Here is a 16,930-nt window from a genome sequence, read left to right as displayed (position 1 = left end):
CACCCTGTTCAAGCATTTTCCGGCGTAATAAATATAGCTGTGAGTCTGAAACGTGTTGGGCGGTGTCACCTAGCTCTGGCCGTGGAACGATTTTTGCGGGAGCGAGGGTCTGGGTCGTTTCGGTCAGGCTCCGACTTACTCTGGTTGACCGGAAAGTGAGGAAACTTTAAATACGTGGCTTAAACTCACTAACGCATCACAAGTTTTTCCTTGTATTTACATAGCAATATGAACAGTGTTTATGTGTGTTTCAGAGGGTTGGAGAATGAAGAAAAGAAGACAACTATTCAAAATCTATGTATTGTTTGGTAGTGAGAGATGGGCTGTGGGAAAACGGAAACAGAAGAGAATTGGAGCATTTGGAATGTGGTGCTACGGACGAATGTTGAAAATTAGGTGGGATGATAGGTTAAGAAATGAGGAGGCTCTGCGCAGAATCGGACAGGAAAGGAATATGCCGACTCTGACAAAGACGACAGGATGATAGGACATTTGTGAAGATATCAGGGAATGACTTCCATGATACTAGAGGGAGTTGTAGAGAGCAAAATCTGTAGAGGAAGACAGAGATTTGAGGCCGTAGGTTGCAAGTTCTACTCTGGGATGAAGAGGTGGGCACAGGAGAGGAACTCGTGGGGGTCCGCATCAAACCAGTCACACGACTGATGGCACGAAAACGTTTATTATTTCCGTAGAGACTGTTGGAAAAGTGACAAGAACCAGCAGGAATACAATGCAGCCCCCAACGAATCGGTCAGGGAGAGATTAGACTACTTACAGGGTAAACAGAAGCATTTAAGAAATCATTCCTATTGCGTTCTGTATGTGAATGTAATGAGAATAAACTCTAACAAGTAGTCCATGCATTTCACGGTGGTTTTTCAGAATATCTACTTAGATCAAAAGAGATATTCATTTACTTTGTCTAAGAGGATGGATGTGCCGTTTATGAGTGTAAAAACCTGTTTACTGTGACAGAAGAGCTGATAAGAAATCATTTATTTTTGAAAGTAGAAAAACATACGAATTATATAAAAAAAACGTATTTTGTTCATTAACGAGAGAAACTTAGTGTAGTGAGTGATTACTTCCAAACAGATTTTAACGTCAGTTAAAATTTCATATATTACGGTTTTTCCGTTCAGATAAAATAATATTCCTGGTCCGGCCCAAGTGTTATGATGATTCATCAACTGCCATTGAACATCGTGCTAATGGCTCCATCTTGAAAAGAAAATAAAGGTGCCTTTTCAGGGTAGACGAACGAACATGTCTCCTGAGCGTCCTGAAATGTTGACCAATAAGAGCCTGACCTCTAAGACAGAAATGAAGCTGATTGCAACGCATAAGGTAGGAAATCGGATAGCTCAGGCCTCTTCCAAGAAGGATGGGCATAGCCGCTTTCTGTTGATAGGCCAAAGGCTATACAAGCAACTGCGGACCATTTGAGGCAGCATAGTCTGCTATAAGTTCCTTGCGATATGCTTATGACTGTATCACGACAAATAAATTTTTATTGTATCTCGATTAATATTTATATCTCGGCACGTATGTACCATTATGATTACCATATTTATCTTGATTTACGGAGAAATGATTCATTGCAGCGATACAAGTATTTGGCAGAAAATGATGTAGTAAATGATGGACGAGACTCGATTGCGGCAGGTGCATACTTCTAATGTGCCTCTGTAGTCGCATGCACTAACGACTTTGGTGCACGGCTGTCGCCCTCCTATCTCATTCAACAGACTCCTAAGAATTCGAAACTCGATATCTTGTAAACGCTTGAGAAGCGCACAGCACAATAACTAGAGCAGCATTTTTTACCTGCCTACTACAATTATGCGCAAGTACAAAACCGGTGACCCGTTAAGTGTATGCCTTCCACTGTTTCGGCGAAGCACCTAGTTGTCATCTTCAGGTGATGATGTAGACCATTGGCTGGCTCTGAGCACTACGCGACTTAACTTCTGAGGTCATGAGTCACCTAGAACTTGGAACTACTTAAACCTAACTAACCTAAGGACATCACACACATCCATGCCCGGGGCAGGATTCGAACCTGCGGCTGTAGCGGTCGCTCGGCTCCAGACTGTAGCGCCTAGAACCGCACGGCCACTCGGGCCGGCTGTAGACTATTGGTGGTACGGTAGAACATTTATCAACGACGTGGCGAGCACCGGCGCCGCATTTAGTTAAAGGAAATAAAAATGGAAACAAATAAATCGGAGAACTATAGAGCTTTCTTAATCCTGGGCTGGTAACGGGCTAGATGCCTCTCCCTCTGTCCGTGGACGAGTTGTGACAGAGGCTGTTCCTGTTCGAAAAAGTAATGGTGTAGTAATAAAATTGAAGTTTGCAGGGGGTAACGCAGCAAGATAAACCACTTTGCGCTTTAAAATTCGGTTTGTCTCCTGATGGCCAAAACGCACTGATTTTCCGAAAAACACACAGTCTTCGTGGCAGCCTCGATAAGGACTGTTCATTCATCCACGCAGGTTTTTGGTGTGGTAGAAGTCTGCTTGCGGAATTCCGCCATCGTGCGACACCGTCGTCTGAAGATGAGCAGGTGCTTTGTAGAAACGTCACAGAGTTTAGCGACACCATTCGACGCAACGCGGGAGAGCTTCAGCGTGGCAAGACCGCTGGGACGACCACTGCACTACATCCTTGGGTAATCCTCACGCCGTCGCGTCCGCACCCCTGCCTCGAGACCTGCCTCAAAGCGACTTGGACGCTCGGTGGCTGTTCCAGAGACGTCCGGATGGGAACGCCGTCCCTGGGGCCGTGAAGCGCCCGCGTGGACGTACGGAGGTTTATATCGGCGTCGCGGCCTCGTCACCGCCGGCGCGGACGTCCAGCCCGCGGCCGCGCGCCTAATCTAGATGCCGCCGCGGAGCATCTCCAGGCTCGCCCCCCCTCTTCGTCGCGTCCGCGCGCCTCACATGATCGCGTTTCGCAAGCGGCCGCCGTGGCCGCGCCGGTGCGCCGCCAGAGTGGGGGCGAGGGCGGCGGCGGGAGAGGCAGAGGGTGCGTTTCGCGACGCGACGTATAAATACGGCGACAGCGCCGGACTCAGGCAACAGCTCACACGACTGCGCACTCAGCAGCACCATCACCTCCCACACGGTGATCTGACCATCGCAAACACCGACCACCGACATCATGAAGTTGGTGAGTACCTGGATTCCACTCCTGCGGACCAACTTTAGTAACTACCGTCAGGCATCTACATCTACATCTACACCCATACTCCGCAAGCCACCTGACGGTGTGTAGCGGAGGGTACCTTGAGTAGCTCTATCGGTTCTCCCTTCTATTCCAGTCTCGTATTCTTCGTGGAAAGAAGGATTGCCGGTATACCTCTGAGTGGGCTCTAATCTCTCTGATTTCATCCTCATGGTCTCTTCGCGAGAGGAGGGAGCAATATACTGCTTGACTCCTCGGTGAAGGTATGTTCTCGAAACTTCAACAAAAGCCCGTACCGAGCTACTGACCGTCTCTCCTGCAGAGTCTTCCACTGGAGTTTACCTATCATCTCCGTTTGCTTTCGCGATTACTAAATGATCCTGTAACGAAGCGCGCTGCTCTCCGTCGGATCTTCTCTATCTCTTCTATCAACCCTATCTGGTACGGATCCCACACTGCTGAGCAGTATTCAAGCAGTGGGCGAACAAGCGTACTGTAACCTACTTCCTTTGTTTTCGGATTACATTTCCTTAGGATTCTTCCAATGAATCTCAGTCTGGCATCTGCCTTACCGACGATCAACTTTATATGATCATTCCATTTTAAATCACTCCCAATGCGTACTCACAGATGATTTATGGAATTAACTGCTTCCAGTTGCTGCTATATTGTAGCTAAATGATATGGGATCTCTCTTTCTGTGTATTCGCAGCACATTACACTTGTCTACATTGAGATTCAATTGCCATTCCCTGCACCATGCGTCAATTCGCTGCAGATCCTCCTGCATTTCAGTACAATGTTCCATTGTTAAAGACTCTCGATATACCACAGCATCATCCGAAAAAAGCCTCAGTGAACTTCCGATGTCATCCACAAGGTCATTTATGTATATTGTGAATAGCAACGCTCCTACGACACTCCCCTGTGGCACGCCTGAAATCACTCTTACTTCGGAAGACTTCTCTCCATTGAGAATGACATGCTGCGTTGTCCTATCTAGGGACTCTTCAATCCAGTCACTCAATTGGTCTGATATTCCATATGCTCTTACTTTGTTCATTAAACGACTGTGGGGAACTGTATCGAACGCCTTGCGAAAGCCAAGAAACACGGCATCTACCTGGGAACCCGTGCCGGCCGGAGTGGCCGTGCGGTTCTAGGCGCAACAGTCTGGAACCGAGCGACTGCTACGGTCGCAGGTTCGAATCCTGCCTCGGGCACAGATGTGTGTGATGTTCTTAGGTTAGTTAGGTTTAATTAGTTCTAAGTTCTAGGCGACTGATGACCTCAGAAGTTAAGTCGCACAGTGCTCAGAGCCATTTGAACCATTTGGGAAACCGTGCCTATGGCCCTGTGAGTCTAGTGGACGAATAGCGCGATCTGGGTTTCACACGATCGTCTTTTTCGAAACCCATGCTGATTCCTACAGAGTAGATTTCTAGTTTCCAGAAAAGTCATTATACTCGAACATAATACTTGTTACAAAATTCTACAACTGATGGACGTTAGAGATATAGGTCTATAGTTCTGCACATCTGTTCGACGTCCCTTCTTGAAAACAAGGATGACCTGTGCCCTTTCCAATTCTTTGGAACGCTACGCTCTTCTAGAGACCTACGGTACACCGCTGCAAGAAGGGGGGGGGGGGGGGCAAGTTCCTTCGTGTACTCTGTGTAAAGTCGAACTGGTATTCCGTCAGGTCCAGAGGCCTTTCCTCTTTTGAGCTATCCCTCTGTCATCTATTTCGATATCTACCATTTTGTCATCTGTGTGACAATCTAGAGAAGGAACTACAGTGCAGTCTTCCTCTGTGAAACATAATATATATCGATTACTCTCCTTGCAGTGAAGACAGTTCTAGCTAAACTAGGAACCCACTGGCTTCATCGTAAAATGCACTCGTGTATCTGTGTCGTCATCTACTGCTTCAGAAACCGTCTTACGGTGTGTGGCGGAGGGTACTCGTGCATTTCTGTCACTTCCCTCCTTTCCCTATTCCACTCGCGGTTAGAAAGATTGGTGGTAATCTTCCGCGTAGACTCGAATCTCTGTAATTTTACGTTCATGGTCTTTTTTGGAAGATATATCTATGAGGAAATATTGGCAGACTTTTCTAGCAATGGACGCTCCCAGAATTACAACAGTGCATCAAACTGTGATGCAGAGCGCCTCTCTTGCAGTGCCTGCCACTGGAGTGGAATGAACATATCGCCATTAGAATCGCTTCAGTCATTGAAACTTCCTGGCAGATTAAAACTGTGTGCCGGACCGAGGCTCAAACTCGGTCCCGAGTTCGAGTCTCGGTCCTGCACACAGTTTTAATCTGCCAGGAAGTTTGATATCAGAGCACACTCCGCTGCAGAGTGAATATCTCATTCTGGAAACATCCCCTAGGCTGTGGCTAAGCCATGTCTCCGCAATATCCTTTCTTTCAGGAGTGCTAGTCCTGCAAAGTCCGCAGGAGAGCTTCTGTAAAGTTTGGAAAATAGGAGACGAGATACTGGTAGAAGTAAGGCTGTGAGGACGAGGCGTGAGTCGTGCTAGCATCGCTCAGTTGGTAGATCACTTGCCCGCGAAAGGCACCGGTCCCGAGTTCGAGTCTCGGTCCGGTGAACAGTTTTAATCTGTCAGTCATTGTTTACTTTCCACAGAAATGACCTTTATGTGGCCCGGCTGTCTCTTATTTGACCTGAAACCGGTGCTCGAAACAGCTCTTCATCGGAAACTACCGCTTGTAATACTACGCTCGTTGCAAAACGGTTAGCTTTTCAATACGGCAAACTGGTATAATGGTTAAGGTAATCCGAACGGAATAGTGTTGCAGTACTCATCGTACCTTCTCATGTGTTTTCCTGTTTCACGAAATCAGTTCATGAGACACCGACGCGTTTTCTTGAAAGCATTGTCTCGTGCCAAATTTATCGTCTTCCAATCGAGTCGTTACTCCGGAACAGTGTCAACATCAGCAAGTCATTTAACAAAGATTATTCGGTTGCTCCTAGAGGGAAAGTGTGGTTATCTCCGTTTCAATGTTTTGCTATATATTTGAGTATCGACGGTGATCATTCTGCTGTGAAACACACAGCAGACTAACCAGCGTCAAATTGGACACTAGAGGGGAAAAGGTGTTTCCGTTTGCGCCACGAATGAAAGCAACACAGGAAGTGATCCTAAGGGAACAGATGAGTGAATCTTGCTTCACCGTTCTAGGCAGGTCCTACTGGACGTGGTTTCCGACTTGTTATTCAGCTACGTATCTGTGTCCTGTGTTGTAGCCAGTGAAGAATTCCTGAAGAGTGGAGTATCGACTTCGGGGAAGAGTGGAACGCGGTGTCAGCACATAGCCTGCTACTCTTGAGTAAATAAAGCCATCGACTGTAACGCTCCAGTCCGATGCCAGGATCACCACCAACAGCTTCACGTGTCCTTTTTTCACGAAACACTTCGAAGCGAGCAGCAATTTAATCCGTGATATTGAGGTAAAAATTAGTCGTCAGGAACTTTACGCAGCCATCTCTGTTCCCCTTATCGGCAAAATACTTGCACTGAAAATTTTCCAACCCCAGGATTCAGACCTGCTTACATCCGAGTCAAGAAGTACTGCAGATATATGTATGAGCGGCCTCGGTTACGGAAGCGGGTACTTGCAACTATTACGCTTCACAAAACATCGAGGTTTGCCCACAAAAGCGAAGAGGAACCCGTAGCCTGGCCAAGAAGAGGGTACACGTTGATAGAAGCCTTCAGACATCAAGGAATAACTTCCACGTTGCTAAAGGGAGTAGTAACTGTAGTGAATGATAGAGAAGTTTAACCAGTCAAGCGAAGAATAACGAAGAAGTGGCGGGTTTGGGTTAGCGTGTATCTGTGAATGTCACTGGATTCTGCACATGGCTGTAGTTAAATGCTTAGCCACTCTCTCACGCTGTGACATAGTCGACGAAATACAATCAAGCCGCAAAGATTTTGTCCTGGCACACTTTGCTCAGCTGACTGCGAAGACCCTCTTTACGCGAGTCTCGCTAAAAGTGGGAAAGAGGTGTACCACACGTTCCCGAAATGGCAGTTCGCGTAATCTAGGAGAATTGGCTACGTCACTTTTTGTGATCGTAACGGCCTGGAGCGGCAGGTAGAAAGTAGACAAGCGCGGTGCGATGCTGCTCGGCGCGCTGCGGTTAGCGTCTGGATGAAGGGTCGCCGGCGGCCGAGGCTTTCGCCGGAGGCGGCGGAGAGCGTCTTCTGGCGGAGCTGCTGCAGGGGTCGCCCCACCGGCCAGCAGAGATCAGGCGCGCCGCTTACGTAACGCTGCATTTCCGCCACTGACCACTGGACAACATCGGCGCACCTCCACGCTGTTCAGTCCTAGGAATTTGGAAGGTACTGTAGGGCGCAGCGGAAGGAGGCGCTCACTGTAACGACATATAGTCAGTTACTGTCAGGTATGTACACACCTGACTGACTTCAAAACAGCGCGAGCCCTCGTGGGCTCTAGATAGTAGGTGCCTTATCGTGGCCCGGTTGATCGGGGATAAAATCCTAGCCAAGGTCTCCGATTTCATTCCTAGTTAGTCTATACATTTTTATCTGTCACTCATCACCTCTTTTACCTCTGTCAGTGTTTATTAAGGTGAAAAATGAGTACTCGCCGACTGTAGATTCCCCAGTTCAAAGGATGGAGAACAGCACTCGTCTTCCCACGAGGACCATGTTCAGTACAGCACCGTTGTGTTGAAATCAACCTTAGGGCAGATGAGAGTTTTGCCGCCGGCCGAAGTGGCCGTGCGGTTAAAGGCGCTGCAGTCTGGAACCGCCAGACCGCTACGGTCGCAGGTTCGAATCCTGCCTCGGGCATGGATGTTTGTGATGTCCTTAGGTTAGTTAGGTTTAACTAGTTCTAAGTTCTAGGGGACTAATGACCTCAGCAGTTGAGTCCCATAGTGCCCAGAGCCATTTGAACCATTTTTTTGAACCATTTTTGAAAGTTTTGCCTAGTTTTATCCTCCGTGGACGAACAGTCATATCGTACAAATGAGAACATACGCTTGCTGCTGCCTGCTATTAAACTTATCCTTCTAGTACCTTCAAAAATAGTGTGTAAAGTACTCGCAGAATACTTGGCGCCGAAACGCAGCGAAGGTGACTGAATGGATGATTCCTACAGTCCTAATTCGGTAATTACATTATTCAATTTTTTTTCCTTCTAGAACCTCCAATGTAAATACACGGTGAATTGAACTGCCGACAAAATGCCTGAGTTTATTTTCTATTTTTGGGTAAGGGACCAGTAATCTCGGTTAACTTGTTAGAGATCAATAATGTAATTAAAATTTATTCGGTTTGTTACCACAATTTGTATGTGCGAAATTATCTTCAGGGCAGTGAAAAATCCTGTAATACGAAATCAACATGTAACACAGAGCGGTGCAACAACCATCATATGCGAAAGTACTGTGATGTGGTTGCCATCGCTGCGGGAATAGCTTATCAGAGCGTTTTTGTACCGCTATTCCATTATATTGCGAAAATTCATACACTAGATGCATATTGGATAACCCTTCATCAACAGCCTAATCTTAATGCTGTGTGTTACTGTTAACAAGCAAGTTGCACTTCTGCAAAGTGGAGCCAAGGTGGAATCGAGCGAAAGCGAATGCTAGTTTGAGGATAAAAATTAAAGTGGGCATTACTGTTGACAGCAGTAGGCACCACGAGTTCAGGTAACAAGTTCGTTTCCAAACTAGATACACGATGCTTACCGTTGACATGTACACGGTTGTGCGGGTAAATACTGCAGGTAAGTAGTCATCTGAAAGGCCATTACTCTGTACCGCGCTACTGTACACCACATGGTCTGTTACATCACAATACTCAGAAAATATCCCGGAATAGTTTTGGTTCACCTAGTGTGCACATTCCCTTATTACCGCAAATATACCAACAAGACAGATTTCTGCATAGAGATAAGCGACCATAACAATCGAGTTTTATGACGCTTACGACGACTTTTAGTTTCACCACGTTATTACTGTCTTAAGCTGTTGCAGTGCAGCTAAAAAAGCAACCGGGCGTGGCGCACTGAGGTGAGACGCTGTATTCTCATTCCTTAGCAACGAATTTTGAGTCCCCATTCGGAGGAATGATGTGTGTTTTGTGCGGTTTCCACGGTTGTATAAGTCGAATTACGATATGGTTCCCTTGGAAAGGACACGTCCACTTTCCTTCCATACCCTTAGTCTAGTTTTTGCTCCTTCTCTAAAGGCTCATTAAACCCTTAGTCTCCATTCTCTCGAGGGCTTTCTCTCCATCGCTTTACGTCGTTAGTAACAGAAGTCAGCTTGTTTGTATATCTTTCTAACGCCTTAATAGCAACCTAAAGCGACGAAAAGGACTTACAGTTATGCATACGTTAGTCGTAGATCTCCTGTCGGACTTTATTTCTACATTTAAAGTGATATGTTCCTTTCGTAACTGACATGCCGATTTCTTCTTAACTTATTGTAACGATCTTGAAGAGAAAGTCAAGAAATAGTTCGCCTGGTGTAATGCTGCGCGCTACAAATGACAGTTTTCAGATGTCGTTGTCATACTGTTACAACACATGCCTTTCTAGTTAACCTCACCAACTTTCTCTAGTACGAGTATCCCAATGTTTAATATGGACGCGAACAGTTCGATTCTCACAGGTATACGATATCATCTAGAGCGTTCCCAGGTGCGATAAATGGCTCTGAGCACTATGGGACTTAACTTTTGAGGTCATCAGTCCCCTAGAACTTAGAACTACTTAAACCTAACTAACCTACGGACATCACACAACACCCAGTCATCACGAGGCAGAGAAAATCCCTGACCCCGCCGGGAATCGAACCCGGGCGCGTGAAGCGTGAACGCTACCGCGCGACCACGAGCTGTGGACCCCAGATGCAATAAATCTATAGTTCACGGTGTGCAGTTAATAAACAGGTAGTTGTATTGGGATGCATTCAAAACTGATCTACCTAGCCTACGTAATTGATCTAGTTACGATATAGGACCCATCGCCAGTTATCCCAGTTCTAGACGAGTGGATTTAGTGCCAGCACTCTTCTCCCTTACCGAATTACTGCATAATTTCATACACAGATTTTCTACGGTAAACTTCCCGCTATTATCTCTAAAACTGTTCCTATTTCCCCCAAAACACAGTCTCTACTACGAAGAACTACAATACTAAATTACATTACTGTAACTTCCTTCTTAATTCCAGCGCAATGCGATTTCCCCAGTTCATCGGAAATGCACTGTCTCAAGTATCTCGGAGATTCAGTCACGTATGTCAAGAAAAGAAAATAATTTTCGTTCCTGGTGACGCTCGGTCTAAATGACGCTCGTGTAATTTTTGATGTAAGCAATTGAACGTGGTTCGAAGTGAAGAGGTTCGCGTATGTGGTAACGTATTGTGTTCAGGACGCTGGATGCTTGGTGTGTTGCAGTTGCTGTTGGCAGCACTGGTAGCCGTGGTTGCGGCCGAGCGGCTGGACAACTCGTACCTGCCTCCAGCGGGTGCGCCACTGGCCGGCGGTGCTCCAGGAGCCATCGCAGCGCCCTTCGGCGGTCCTGGAGGAGCGTTTAGGCCCGGAGCTGGAGGTGCAGCTGGAAGACCTGGACTGGGCGGGTGAGTACAGGAGTTTAGCTTTCGATCTGTGTGTAAGGCTGTGGGAGTAGCACCGTTGGACTGCAGAGCGAGCTCTAAAGGCAAACGGAAAATATTTCGCGATGTTTGAAGAAGCTGTAGGCAATTACTGTAAGGGAGGATAGGCTATAGGATATATCTAACAACTAAGGACTTTTAGTGCAAGCGCTACTCTGAGATGAAGAGGTTGACAAAGGAGAAGAATTAATGGCAGGCTGCATCAAGCCAGCCAGGAGCTTCATGACTCATATAAAAATACCTTCGTTTACGTTAGTGAAAGACAGCTTAGGCCTAATCGTGTCGCAGGTAGCTAACACGGCTATTCCACTTTTGTTGGTCGGGCACATTTGCAACACAGCTTCAAGGTACATGTACAGTATAGCGCAGCGAGAGGTGCACGAATATTGTTTTGTGTCACAAGAAATAGTTCTTTAAGTTCTTTATGCTTGTCGTCAGATGTACAATAGATGAAGCACTAACTCCCTGTAAGTTAGTCTTTTCCAACAAGTACACGTCGTTGTGTGGCCGGTTCCCATTGGGCATGTTCTGCAAAGGTGGGTCTTCTCTCGAAAGGTACCTATGATCCCAATGCTAAAGCATTGCAAGATACGTAACTGCTTGCATTTCATAAACACTGTGACTCTAATCAATGAGTAATTGTGTGGGACAGTGGAAATTTCTGAAGTATAAGAGGCACATTCACGTAAGATAAGAAACGTTGTTATATACGTTTTCAGAAGGGAAAAAGGTTTACATAACAAAGATTGGTAACAAAAATCATTTATAACTGAGGTCGCTTAACAATTTTATGTTTTTTGTTACATAAGATAGCATCAAATCCAAGAAACTGATACCGATCTAGTATAACTCAGTACTGTTGTCGTAGGCAAAATATTAAGATCAAAACTGTGGTAAGATAGACATGTTTAAGTGTGTGTGTGTGTTCAACGGCCAGAGAAATTTACAAATAGCTTATGTATTAGAATGTATACTGTGTTTTAAATTAATAGGTAACTATTTCAACACCTAGTTGGTAAAAATTGTTCATTCGTAGTTACCTTTTTGTAGTCGTGTTGCAATTAGTTCCTCAGGGGAAGCCAAACGTAGGAGTGGTGGCAGTCCATCTTCATGACGTGGAAAAATATTATTAGAATTGTATCTATCAATGTGAAATTAATATGTAGCGTCACTTTCGGTACTTCTCATCCTTCCGTTTCAGGTCTATTATCCACGAAGTATTTCATGAAGATGTAGGGGCAACATATGTTGATTTATGGACTCTGACACTTCCTAACCTACAACATTGTCATTTCTGAAAGTCTCGTTGTATCCTGTTTAGTGACAAACGATTGTATAATGTATTGGTGTCGAATGTACAGCATTGGAGGTGCTGGAGGCCCCGGTGCTGGTGGATTCCCAGGTGCTGGCCGCGGTCCTGGAGGTGCTGGAGCCGGTGGATTCCCTGGTGCTGGAAGCGCTGGTGGGTTTCCGGGAGCTGGAGCTGGAGCTGGTGGCGCTAGGCCTGGCGCAGGTGGATTCCCTGGTGCTGGAGGAGCAGGTGGATTCCCTGGTGCTCGAGGCCCTGGTGGATTCCCTGGAGCTGGAGCCGGTGGCGCTAGGCCTGGTGCAGGTGGATTCCCTGGTGCTGGAGGAGCTGGTGGATTCCCTGGTGCTGGAGGCGCCGGTGGGTTCCCTGGAGCTGGAGCCGGTGGCGCTAGACCTGGTGCAGGAGGATTCCCTGGTGCTGGAGGAGCTGGTGGGTTCCCTGGTGCAGGAGGAGCGGGCGGATTTCCTGGAGCTGGAGCTGGTGGTGCTAGGCCTGGTGCTGGAGCTGGTGGTGCTAGGCCTGGCGCTGGGGGATTCCCTGGCGCTGGAGGAGCTGGTGGTGCTGCTGGTGGTCCCGTCATCCCCATCCTCAAGTACGAGAATGTCAACAATGGTGATGGCTCCTACTACTTCAGGTAAGCAGAGGCCAAGTCAGCGCCATCTGGTAATACTTTGTAATACTATTGTACATGTAGACACCGAAACAGCGCCACAGTCACAAATCTAATGAAGCTTTGTCTTCCATTATAACTGGATGTTCAAGTTAGAAGAAGACTACACCCCCTGGCACATAATATCATGTCACTTTTTATGTGTATGTAATGGTCAAAAGCGAAATGTTCTGTACTTGTTTAACTACTGGACACATGTAGTGAATGACTAAACGGCTCTTACAGAGTTTGAGCTTAAGGTCATCTAACTTGATCCAGTGTCTCAATGTCACACATGGTGAATTTCCCCCTATATTAAAAGTTGAACATACGATGACAAGAAATTTTAAATAAGAACCTACTTAGCAGTACACATGCTACCTCACTGTAGTAGCAAAACATTCTGAGCACATTAACAATTCTTGAAAAAGATGAAACCACAATTGTATATGAATAGGGGTTTCTCATTGCTGTAATTATTACAATTGAGTCTGTTCACCTCAGATGCCCCTCCTTCTGGATGATGTAATTCGCTAGATCGTACTGTAATGCTTCTGAATTTTGTAATTTCCAATAGCTATGAAACCGGCAACGGCATCGCCCAGGACGAGCAGGGCTACCTGAAGAACGCTGGAATCCCTGATGCTGAGGCCGAGACCGTGCAGGGCCGCTACACGTACACTGGAGACGATGGTGTGCAGTACACCATAACCTACACTGCCGATGAGAACGGCTTCCAGCCGCAGGGCGCCCATCTGCCCACTCCACCACCAATCCCCGAGGAGATCCTTCGCTCCCTGGAGCAGAACGCTGCTGAAGAGGCAGCTGCGGCAAAGGCTGGAGGAGTCGCTGGTGGTGCTTTCGGTGGTGCTCCAGGAGCTGGTTCTGGCGGTGCCTTTGGTGGGGCACCTGGAGCCGGTGCTGGTGGTCCTTTTGGAGGTCGTCCAGGCGCTGGTGCTGGTGCTGGAGGTCCCTCGGGTGGTGCTCCTGGAGCTGGTGGTGTATTTGGTGGTGGCAGAGCTCCTGGTGCTGGTGAGTTAATAATGACACCTTCGTTAAGCAGTAAATGGTAAATATATGTACGAGTCGGCAGACTTTTGCAAACCAAATCATTCATAATATACCATTGGTGTGAAGATATATAAGCATACCATGTTCCACTATTACAATGTCAACGAATCACACACCATTTTTTTTACATTTTGGAATAGTGAGGAAACTCATGAAAAAAATACGCTTCCCTAGATCTCTCAGCTTTGCACTGCCCATTTGTTTTTCAACGCCTACTTAGTGTTGGGAGTACAAATGCCGCTAGTGATATATACATAACTGAGCGAGAAAACATCCAGTGGTTTCCTACGTCACCCTTAAGTCTTCTATGCAACTATGGAGCACTTCTTGACTTTGAAGTAGACAGCAATTTGTGTTTAGTGAATGTATCGATATAGTCTAAAAAAGCTTTCGGTCAGCAAAGAACTTTTTGTGGGCGAAATATTTTCACGAATTTCGTTTTTTATTATTCAGTGATGCAGTGTGGAAGTTTAAGCAGCCAACATACGTATTTATGCGACGTATAGAACTGCGGTTGAGGCGTTAAGGAAAACTGAGAATTTCAGGTGTCAGTGGTTCATCTTCACACGTAACGATAGGAAACTCGAACATTAAAAACCGGTGTATCTGGAAGTACCTGACGTAGTTCTCACTTCACTAAGAAGCTATGTGTTCATCGAACTACGCTTCTCTTACTTCGTGTCAGAAGCATGAGCCTTTTAGAGCTTCATTCCGTACTGTGACAACGAATAGGATGTCGTCCCTTCCTACAGCCATTCCGTGAACTTCCCTTCTCCCGGATTCTATTTAGTACCCTTTCAACAGCTATCTGCTGTATACATTTCATTTTCGTTTTGTTTTCTGTGTTTATTGCACTCGTTCCACTTCTATACATGCATATACTCTACACAAATACTTCCTGATTTCAGTTCCTAGCTCTTACATATATGTATATTTAGTTTAGAATATTTAAGAAAATCTTGTCTAGGTATTGCTAGTCCATTTTGCATATCCCAGTTACTTCTAGTATAGTCAATTACACTGCTGACCTAATAGTAAAAATTATCTCCTGCATTTAGCGTGTAATTTCCCAACGTAGTTGGTCTACCAGGGACTGTTCTGTTTACCTCTTATATCGAGATTTATTCTGCATTATCAGTCAGTTTCATCCTGATGCCAATTTCCAATACAGCTGCACGACAACGACTTGTGTGTCGTCCTGTTTCATACCAAATCCTAGTTCGAGGAAAGGGGAACGTGTTCCCACATACAAGTCAGATTTTCATGTTTACGAATACGATCGTACAACCTGCTGTTCGTTCCAGGAGCCTTCGGCCGTCCCGGTGCTGGAGCTGGAGCAACGCCCGGCTACTCGCCAGAGAGTGGCTACTCGTACCCTAACCCTGGCAAATAGGCACCGAGGTAGCCAGTAGCCAGTAGCCAGACAACAGCCGACAGCCGACCAGATGCAACGCGACTCCGGACCACGACCTCGCCCACCGCGCCAGCCGACCACGGGTAGCTGAACACGTGGCCGAGCTGTTCAAGACTCTCCTTCGTCCAACTGACTAACAGCGTCGTCATCCGACGTCCCTTTCCTGACCCGAAGGTGTCTCGAATGCTGCTGCGTTGATCGGAGGGCCATCGACGAATGCTTCACAGGCGACGATCAGGAATTTTTCCACTCAAACCCCTACATTTCAATACCGAATACCAGCACATCCTCCACATCCTATCTCACCTATCCTTTGTCCCCTTTGTCCTCATCGCTGGTGCAGATAGCGTGTTAATGCCTCTATCTCATGCAGTTCCTTTTCGTCGCCTTTGACCCAAGCCGACGAAAAAGCTAGACTACAACTGCAGAAAGTACGAGACAGCTTCACTCTTTTTTTTCTGTTTACTGAAGATACTCACTACTTACTTTGCTTTCGCAGATGCACAAAGACGACATCTGTGATGCTTATGACGACAAGGCACGCTACGAGAAAGTATTCAAGTCATTATTTTTAAAAGACTATTTATTTTTATATGTATATAAAAATGTAAAAAAAAATATTGTGTGTAAAATATATTTTTAATAAATATTGTTTTTCTTAAACTTTCTATGTTTTCATTACTCAAAAAGCCGAAATACAGTTCCAATACTATTCACTTACATAGTTTGTAGTATGAGGACCATGGTAAAGGATCAACAACAACTGGTATTAATAATATTTTCACACACACACACACACATATATATATATATATATATATATATATATATATATATATATATATATATATATATATATATTGGAACCTCCCCACAAAAAATAATAAAAATAATAATTATGGATAGTGATTCTGATTTTAGTGGAACCTCAGAACAAAATTGGTTCCCATTTATAATCTCTGTACAGAAGTGCATTCACACAAAAAAATTTTCCCATTTAATGTACCCACAAAATTCTTTTCTCATTTAATGTAAGCTCCAAACAGAAAAATTCCTAAACCTCGTAATAAAAAATACATTCAGTAACCTGGTAAATTTTGGACGATAGTAGTGCTGCGTCATGGCCCTGTAACATCATTCTGAATAAAAAAAAACAAAAATTCTTAACTCAATAAAGTCGCCAACTATCTGCTCTTACAATAACTTTCTCCGGCACAGCTCTGTGCAATGCTGGCCGATAGATTTGTCATTTATGAAAGGAAGCAACTGATTTTTCTTTTGCAACAATCGGAATGATCATGGATTGGAGAAATTAGTAAATTCTTTAAATTGAAATGAATGCTTGTTAGAAATTACTTTATATGACAAAGATTATTATTAGGACATTTTTAAAAGATTTACATGGGAGTTCACATAACATTACTAGATATGCGCGAGGCTGCTTTTTTACCTTATACAATAATACTCAGGCTCCGGCATTGCTGCACCGCGACCGACCCAGCCAACATGATACACCATACCAGACCAGAGCAGACTCCAGACCAGACGCAGACTAGCAACAACTTACTGCTACAGCTACACAGTTCATACTGATTCAACACT

The 16,930-nt window shown here is 45.5% G+C and overlaps 1 protein-coding gene across 1 annotated transcript; it reads left to right on the top strand.

Moving 5' to 3' along the window:
• Nucleotides 1–3,092: 3,092 nt before the first annotated feature.
• On the top strand, nucleotides 3,093–15,991 carry LOC124712024 (pupal cuticle protein 36-like). The gene is made up of 5 exons (XM_047242315.1): nucleotides 3,093–3,177; nucleotides 10,668–10,849; nucleotides 12,247–12,828; nucleotides 13,421–13,875; nucleotides 15,219–15,991. The coding sequence occupies exons 1-5, from the start codon at nucleotides 3,169–3,171 to the stop codon at nucleotides 15,305–15,307; spliced, it is 1,317 nt and encodes a 438-aa protein (XP_047098271.1). The 5' UTR covers nucleotides 3,093–3,168; the 3' UTR covers nucleotides 15,308–15,991.
• The last annotated feature ends 939 nt before the right edge of the window (nucleotides 15,992–16,930 follow it).

Source organism: Schistocerca piceifrons, chromosome 8 (assembly GCF_021461385.2).
Source record: "Schistocerca piceifrons isolate TAMUIC-IGC-003096 chromosome 8, iqSchPice1.1, whole genome shotgun sequence".
NCBI classification, from domain to species: domain Eukaryota; kingdom Metazoa; phylum Arthropoda; class Insecta; order Orthoptera; family Acrididae; genus Schistocerca; species Schistocerca piceifrons.
Note: the sequence above shows the minus strand (reverse complement) of the source record. Positions and strands in the feature narration are given on the sequence as shown.